Source organism: Onychostoma macrolepis, chromosome 24 (assembly GCF_012432095.1).
Source record: "Onychostoma macrolepis isolate SWU-2019 chromosome 24, ASM1243209v1, whole genome shotgun sequence".
Classification (NCBI taxonomy): Eukaryota; Metazoa; Chordata; class Actinopteri; order Cypriniformes; family Cyprinidae; genus Onychostoma; species Onychostoma macrolepis.
In genome coordinates this window covers 6,386,715-6,394,950 of record NC_081178.1, presented here as the reverse complement: position 1 = coordinate 6,394,950, position 8,236 = coordinate 6,386,715, and the positions used below count along the sequence as shown (strand labels likewise).

The 8,236-nt window shown below is 31.8% G+C and overlaps 1 protein-coding gene across 1 annotated transcript; it reads right to left on the bottom strand.

The window, feature by feature from the left end:
* Window positions 1-322: 322 nt before the first annotated feature.
* Window positions 323-7,940, bottom strand: dtx3la (deltex E3 ubiquitin ligase 3L a). The gene is made up of 6 exons (XM_058765788.1): window positions 7,806-7,940; window positions 5,128-5,277; window positions 4,877-5,022; window positions 4,170-4,333; window positions 2,903-3,114; window positions 323-709 (listed from the first exon to the last, which is right to left on the bottom strand). The coding sequence occupies exons 3-6, from the start codon at window positions 4,956-4,958 to the stop codon at window positions 640-642; spliced, it is 528 nt and encodes a 175-aa protein (XP_058621771.1). The 5' UTR covers window positions 4,959-5,022; window positions 5,128-5,277; window positions 7,806-7,940; the 3' UTR covers window positions 323-639.
* Window positions 7,941-8,236: the final 296 nt, after the last annotated feature.

The following is an 8,236-nucleotide window of genomic DNA, read 5'->3' as shown; positions in this document are numbered from 1 at the left end:
TAAAACTAATATAAAACAATTCAAATCCATTTTTGTTCATTGAAAGCTGAAAATAGATATTGAATGAAAAACTGAAAAAAATGTTTAAGTTGATGTACTAAAAGTATTTAAACTAATACAGAAAGAAAAATAAATTAAAGCTAAATAGAAATATATTTTTAAAAAAAATGACAAACTAAAATAAAAATGAAACTGAAAATAGAAAATCTAAGCTAACTCCAAATATTAATAAACAGCATATAAATAATACTAAACACAGATGAGTATAATACAATTTACTGATGTAGAAAAATTATTTAAAAAATCCATAAAGTGGTTAAATAAATTTTTAATTATTTAAAACACTTTAAACAAATATATTGTACAATGGCTTGCAGTGTATACAATACTGTCTTACTTCATTCTTCATATTTTTAACAGAAAATACACTACATCTCACAAGTCACAATGTGCATCGTTGCAACTCGGTTTTGGCATATAAAGGTCCTCATTCTCAAATTGATCAGCCTTGACCATGTTCTGTAGATTTGGACATGTCAAATCCATGTAATCATGCCACATCCATATCCATATCTTGATCATGCAGGGTCATGATGAGGTTTGTAATCAACAGTTGTAGTAATAGTAGTCCATTCTCTCTCATTTGATCCCCTTTACCTTGAGACTTTTCCTCACTGATTTAAAGTATGTTGGATCTGGATAGCCCAAGCTGATACAATAGGACAGAGAAAATTACTGGATTATTATTTAACTTCAACATTAAAATGTACACTTAGCTGAAATAGAGTCTGGGGACCCCCAGGAGGCCTGCTGATAATTTGAGAGATAAAAAAGATAAAATAAATAAATAAACTAAATGTTGAACATAATGATTTTTAAAACATTTATGAAATTAGATTTTATTACTGATTTATTATTCTTAATAAAATACAAAATTAACTTTTGTTAAAAAAAATAGTAATAATAAATAAAAATGTCTAGAGCTTATGAATTGAATTGAATTTTTTAAAATACTTTTTTAGTATATTATATATTTATTATTTATATTATTATTGTTTCATTTTTCAGTCATCAAATTGATTTAGAATAAAATAATATAATATTTTATTCTAAGGAAGTAAGAAATAAAAACAAACCTGAATATAGTTTTAAAATAAATAAATACATTTTCATTTGTTTTAATTTTAATTTTAATTGTAAAATATTTGAATAATGAAAAAATACAGTGCAAATTAATACAAAGTATATCTTCTTCAGGGGTGTATTCCAGAAAGCATGGTTAATTTACCGTCAGATAAACCCTGAACTTTTGGTTGATTAACCCCAAACCTTGCTCACTCGAGGTATGTGGTTCCAAAAACGCGTCCGGGAGTAAGTTCATTCAACTCAGAGTATGTTCCTGGTTAAGACTCAAGACATTCTCAACAGAGCGATGAATCGACGAATCACTATGGAAACGGACGCTAAGAATAAGCGCCATACTGCTTCTTTCTTCTTCTTCTGTTCAAAGGTCATGTTGGCCTTATGCTTAGTGCATATCACCACCTAATTGATGGTTTTGCAATCAGTTTTTTTTTTCGTTTAATCTTTAATCATTTAGGATTAGAATTTTTATTGTTTGTTTTATGCTAATTATATATTAAGTCATATCAGATATGTATTTTTATTACAGAAATACATTATAGAAAATGCCGATCCATGTGTGAGATGATAATATAAAATGTAATATATATATATATGTATATATATATATATATATATATATATATATATATATATATATATATATATATATATAGGCTAATATAATAAATTAAACATTACCTTGTCATAATAGTGTTTTAGAATTTATATAGATAACTGTTATATATCCCAATAAAATATAATAACCATATTAGAGCAATATATAGGCTAACCTTATTTATTACTTATATTAGCACTTTATCATTAAAATAGCATACAACTATATATATATATATATACACAGTATATACATATATAGTAAGCGATATACATAACTGTATTGTAATAATATATAATATTGTGCGCTATCTGTCATGCCCACTGAAGGCTCGTCAGTAGATCATACATGCTCTGATAGCGCTGAAGTGAACTAACCCTGGAACATAACCTGCTCCAGAGCAGGTTATCTTCAGAGAGCAAGTTGCTATGGTTACTTACATACCCTGAAAGTAACCTCCGATTTTGGAACCGAAAGCTGAGGTTATCCGCTCACTTATCCTCAAACATACCCGAGTATGTCACATAACCTGCTTTTGGGAATACACCCCAGATATTTTTGTTGTTGTTGTTGTTTAGTAAAGTGACAATATTTATATTTGAACTCAGCAACGAAGAGGAACTATGGTGAACACTGATCTATTACTTGGAATCATTTCATATTTATAAATATAATTACCATATTGTCCCGAATATAAGATGACCCTGATTATAAGACGACCCCACTTTTCCAGATGTACCTTTTGGAAAAAGGCTTTTTGAAACCCAAATCTTGTTTGTTTTTTTCTCTGTTTTTGTCCTATTTTAATTTTTGTTTTGAAAGTAAGGTAAATACTGGTAAAATGTACCAACAATGACATTGAAAAAAATATACACTTTTTGATATACCATTGAAAACAGGTAGCCCATCTGAATTATATAACATTTAGGCTATCCATCTCATAGTTTACCAAAATGTTATTAACAGTAGAAGTGAAATCTTATTGTAGTCTTCAAATCTGGGTACTGTCTTATGTTTTAAAATCACTTACAGAGGAAGTTTGTTCCCATCAGGCTAACATGTCAAAGTCTAGCCCCCGAATATAAGACGACCGCTTTTTTCAGATGTATTTCCAAGAAAAAAAACATTGTCTTATATTCGGGTCAATACGGTATTATATACCTTCCAGGTCCCCCGCTGTCCAGAGTCTTCAGTGGTATATCTGCAGGCATCACGTAGTATTCACCCCTGCTATTGGCCGCCACAGTGAAGAGCAGCTTGTGTTTGAAGGCCTGCTGCAGTAGCCGGAGGATCTTGGTCCCTGTGGTGTTCTGAGGCAGGTAGGCCACAAATTCAGTGCCCTTGTAGATGTGTCCTGGATGAGGATGCTTGTCCTGCAGGGCGAGTTACTTAAGCTGATCACTTGCATACTTAAATTAAGAGTTAAAACTATTTTTATACAAACATAAGAACAAAAAGTGTATATCTGTTGTGATTTTTTTCACATTTTGTTTTATTTTTTTTTTAAGTGTGTGTATGTGTGTATATATATATATATATATATATGTGAAGAGTTTATTTGCAAAAACAGATAATTTTCTTAAATCATGTTTTTTACTGTGTTATGTTTTTATTGTGTTAGTTAGCTGTATTTTTTAGTTATTATTATTTAATCAAAACAACCCAACTGCAGTTTGATATATATTTGTTTGAATGCAGAACAAAAAACAAACAAACTAAAAAGAATTTGGAACATTTTTAAAAATTGAGTTATCTGTTTTTGTAGATGAACTCTCTCTCTCTCTCTCTCTCTCTCTATATATATATATATATACACACATACATAAACATTTTTATTTTGTTGTAATTTCTTCACATAGAAAATGTTTCATGATATATATATATATATATATATATATATATATATTCTGAGCAATTATTTTAAATTTAAATTAATGATTTAGAAAATATAACATTCTATATAAATTATATATAAAATAAAATATAAATTACAAATGATATAAGAACATATTATTTATTATTTATAATAATTTATTTACATGCCTAAAACAAAAGTAAAACTTTGGGACTATAGTAAAGCTGTTTTTCAAGTTATACATTCACATGAAAACAACTCTGATTTAAAAAAAACAACAACTGATGGACAATGTATGAAAGCTCAAGCAAAGCATTTTATAAACACTTCAGGCATTAGTGCCTATCGTGAAGGGGATTTCAGTAGTTATCAGCACACATCTGTCAGTGTCTTCATTTGCCCCGTGGAAGTGAATGAGAAACAGGCCAGACAGGATTCCACAGAGCAGAAAGACGGATAACTAAGATGTTTTAGAGTTGTCAGTGATACACTGAAAAGGTGTGTCTATTCACCTTGATACTAAAACATTGTCGAAGTGTTAGAGTTAAAAATAAGAGCACATCATAAGCTCACCGACTGGGTTCCATCTTCAAAATGAAAGGTGATTTGAATGGTGTCACAGTCAGAATGTCCCGACAAACTCCGTCTCTCGAGATTCCAATTCATCTGCCCTCCGTCTGGCTGGTTTCCTTGTTTTACCACACCATTCTTTTTGTGGTTGTTTGTTCTTTGACCTTCTGTTTGAACAACCATAAAATAAAACAGACACTAAATAAGGGCTAACTTTACATTCCTGAGCTAATTATTGATTATTTTGAACTAACAGGTCCATATAGGTGATTGTAAATGAATGATGTCAGTCTTCAAACTCACACAGGGGTTCTAGCAGTGTAACCAGGTATAGTTTATTACATAAACTACTGTATAAACATGTTCCACTAATGTCTGACAACCACAAAGTCTCCAAACATTTTTGAAGCTTCTATCCAAAGCTTACAAAAGAGGAACAAAAGCAATTTGTCGAGGAGTCAACAATAATTCATAATATACAGTGACAGATTTATTGGAAAAAAGCAAGCTAAAATTTGACTAAAAAGTGCTTTTTTTATTTTGTAAAATGAAAGCCATGGTTTCATATTTCATTATCTAATGCAATAACATTCATGCATTCTTAAAAGTGGAAGCATATTTTTGTGTTCCATTTGTCTTTCAGTGTCATATACCTAGTGTATGTCAGATTGACCAATGCTGTGCTCGACAAAAAGCGCTCAAAAGCTCACCTGGCTCAGTCAGCGGCGGAGGACCTTTTCCATTTAGGTATCTGTTGCACTGCATCTTATCCTTGCTCTGTGAAGCCCCCATGATCAGCTCTGAGTTAAATGAGCGATGATTTCATAGGTTTGCAAATCATTATAAAGAACAAGCTCTGAAATAGATACAAATATAATATATGCATCACAGAGGTTTTGATTTGATGCAGTTATATCAAACCATTTTTAGTGTATACAAGTTTGATTTGTAGTATACGTACCTGATGTATTTTAGGATGCACCCCTGCTTCTCTCGCTCTTAAGAGTGAACTGCTCATCTGCACTCTGACTACGAGCTTGAATCTTACTCATAGCTCACAGATGATCAGCGCAAATATAAGGAAGTGAAGGCAGGTGTAGTTAAACCTGTTCTGGATGAGACGGCTGGTTGAGAAGGAGGGGTTTTAAGGATTTGAGCAGCATGGCATGCTGTTTTGTTTTATTTGTTTACACAAGGAAGGTTTTCACAAACTTTAAATGAGAATTTTTTTCATGACAGTCGTTTAATCTGGTTCATTCTCAGAAAGCAGTGTTATTTGTATGCTATGAGTGTCCTCATAGCCAAATACTCTCATCATTTAATAGATTTAGTTCTGTTAGGAGCATTATACAAAATGGCTTTAAACATAAAGCATTTGTTTTATTTTTATTTAAATGTTTTACATCAGAATATGAGACAATTGGCAAGTGTTCTATATAATAAAAAAATCTACTTATATTTTGTATTATTTAAACTTGTAATCGATTAATCGCGATTAATCACATCCAAATAAAAGTTTGTTTACATAATATGTTTGTGTGCTGTGTATATTTGTATGTATCCATAAATACACACACATATATGATTTATATTATATATAAATATACACATGCATGTGTATATGTACATATAAACGTACACAGTACACACATATACTATGCAAACACAAACGTTTATTTTGGATGCAATTAATCGCGACAGCACTAGGTTAAACAAACCATTGAGGTGAATGATTCAGTGACTCATTTAAGACAGTCACGTTTATTTCTTGAATGAATCAGCATTTTTTAACAATTCATTTGAATGGATGACTCAATGACTCATTCATAAAAAACAGTCACTTGCCTCCATCTATTGTGTGTGTGTGTGTGGTGCACATCTCAAACTATCTAATGAAGCTTTATTTTTTACAATGCTCAAGAGTATTCTACTGTATAACTTCCCAAACACAATTTTTGTCTCATGGGGTTTCAGTAGCCAAATATTTGACTCAAAGTTTGTAGAGATCTGTTCCTTATCACACACAGAGGGCGAGGGGTTTTTCCAACTCTATAAAGTATTGTGTAATAAAGGAAGGATAGAACAACAGGTAGTCTGATTCTCAAGGAGTGTGGAGAGAAATATCTCTCAGATGGCGTATGAAGCTGTGGATCTGCTACAGAGGCTCAGAGTGAGATGAGGGGAGATGAGACCAAAGACTCCAGGCTGAGAAGAGATTGAGAATTCCAGCTTTCAGCAGACAATAAATCTACTGACGTGTGCAGAGAGAAGGACTTACTGATCTGCAGACTGGATGGAAGTTTACTGTTTCCTTCTGTTTATTTTTTTATTTTTTGGGGGGGAGGCAAAACAAACAGGACAGTTTTTTTCTGTTCACCTGTGCACATTCTGTCTTTTCTGCCTCTTTGTCACAAATGTGCGCACACACAAAATTCCCTACTTTTTCTTTTCGCTCATACATATTGATTACAAATGCTCAATTCAGCAATGAATTTTTTGAGGAGCGTTATAGAGTCTTGATGACTTGATTAGAAGTGCAAGGAGCTAATCAACCAGATAATTCAAACACACACACACAGGACAGAGAGAAATCTCTGATTAATGATATTGATAATCACATGCATTTTCTAAGTAACTAGAGACACTCATATTATTCCTCTTACAGTCCACTAATCTCCAATTTAAAGACTTTTAAATAATCACACATATTATTAATAATATAATATCATAGTAATCAAATATATATCATTAATCTAATTTGTTACATTTAATATAATATTTCATATGTTTATATATTTTATTATGCATTATATATAATAATTTTAATATATAATGTATTATAAAATAATTTAACATGTTAGTCAAGGTTTTTGCATGCAGTAAAAATAAATGTAATTTGCCTTATTATGATGATGCCTTTTCCCAACACTTTTTTCACCAAAAATACACTGAAAAAAAAATTGAGGAAACCCGTTGCCTTAAAATTTTTAAGTAAATGATAATTTTAAAAAAATAAGTTAATTGTCATTTTTTATATAATTTATTTTTATTTTGACTATTTTAACTCTCTCTTTGACCCTTAAAAATGAACATTTTGTTTGCTACTGTAGCTAAGTAAACATAGAATATGCCTAGACCTTACAAACATATTGTTTCTCATATATTATTTAATATAGTAATAGCCTAATTAATTATATATAATTTACTATTATATAATTGTAATTTTTTAATCACTTAAAATATTAGTAAAGTAGCTTTTCATGACTTTTACCGCCATCTCTTTGACTCTTACAATTAAATGGATAGTTTTTTGCTACTGTACCTTTAAGACCTCTATGGAAATAGCTATACAATTTATAACAGTTTTTTTCTTATTGTCTACTATTAGTCAAGGTTTATTGCTATAAATTGAAAACTTTTAGTGTTTAAGGGTTTTATAGCCTATTCTACTACTTTACTACACCACTTAAGCTGTTTAAAAAACAGATAAGAAATGACTTGTTGAAATGACAGATAAGATTGTTTGTGTAAATTCCCTTTTTGAGAGGAATGGACTGGAACGGCAGTGATGTATTAGTGTAGATTATGGTGCATTTAAGTGAAAAACTAGCATCCCCAGCCTTTCTGGTTCTTCTGTACCTGCGTTAAAAGCCACGGTTATCCTGGGAGAACATCCCTTCCATCTTCTTCTAAAAACCACCGTCCCTCTATCGCCTCAGAAGACTCAAGAGCACATGCACACTTCGTCTGGGCGGCATGGCAGCGTTACAGAGTGTGTTTTTCGGTGTCGCGTCGAGAGAGAGAGAGAGAGAGAGAGAGAGAGAGAGAGAGAGAGAGAGAGAGAGAGAGAGAGAGAGATTGCTGTACCGCGCTCCTCTGGAGCGTGCCGGAACATTCCTCACAGATTTGGGCGTCAGCTTCTTTCTCTTAAATCCCTGGGAGTGCTGCGTTTCCATGGTGATTGAAACTTATATGAGCCATCTTTATTCATCACTGTGGCCCAGAGGGCTGGAGAAGAAGCACTGACGATAGAGGAAGATAAAGAGGAGGAAAAAGAGGGAGACAAAGAT

Bases quoted from the DNA above. Each gene is read 5' to 3' on its own strand.
- dtx3la (XM_058765788.1), bottom strand. From the start codon at position 4,958: ATGGGGGCTTCACAGAGCAAGGATAAGATGCAGTGCAACAGATACCTA. The intron at 4,334-4,876 runs GTGAGCTTTTGA...TTGTTCAAACAG, and splicing joins TCCGCCGCTGACTGAGCCAG to AAGGTCAAAGAACAAACAAC. The intron at 3,115-4,169 runs GTGAGCTTATGA...CTCGCCCTGCAG, and splicing joins TTGAAGATGGAACCCAGTCG to GACAAGCATCCTCATCCAGG.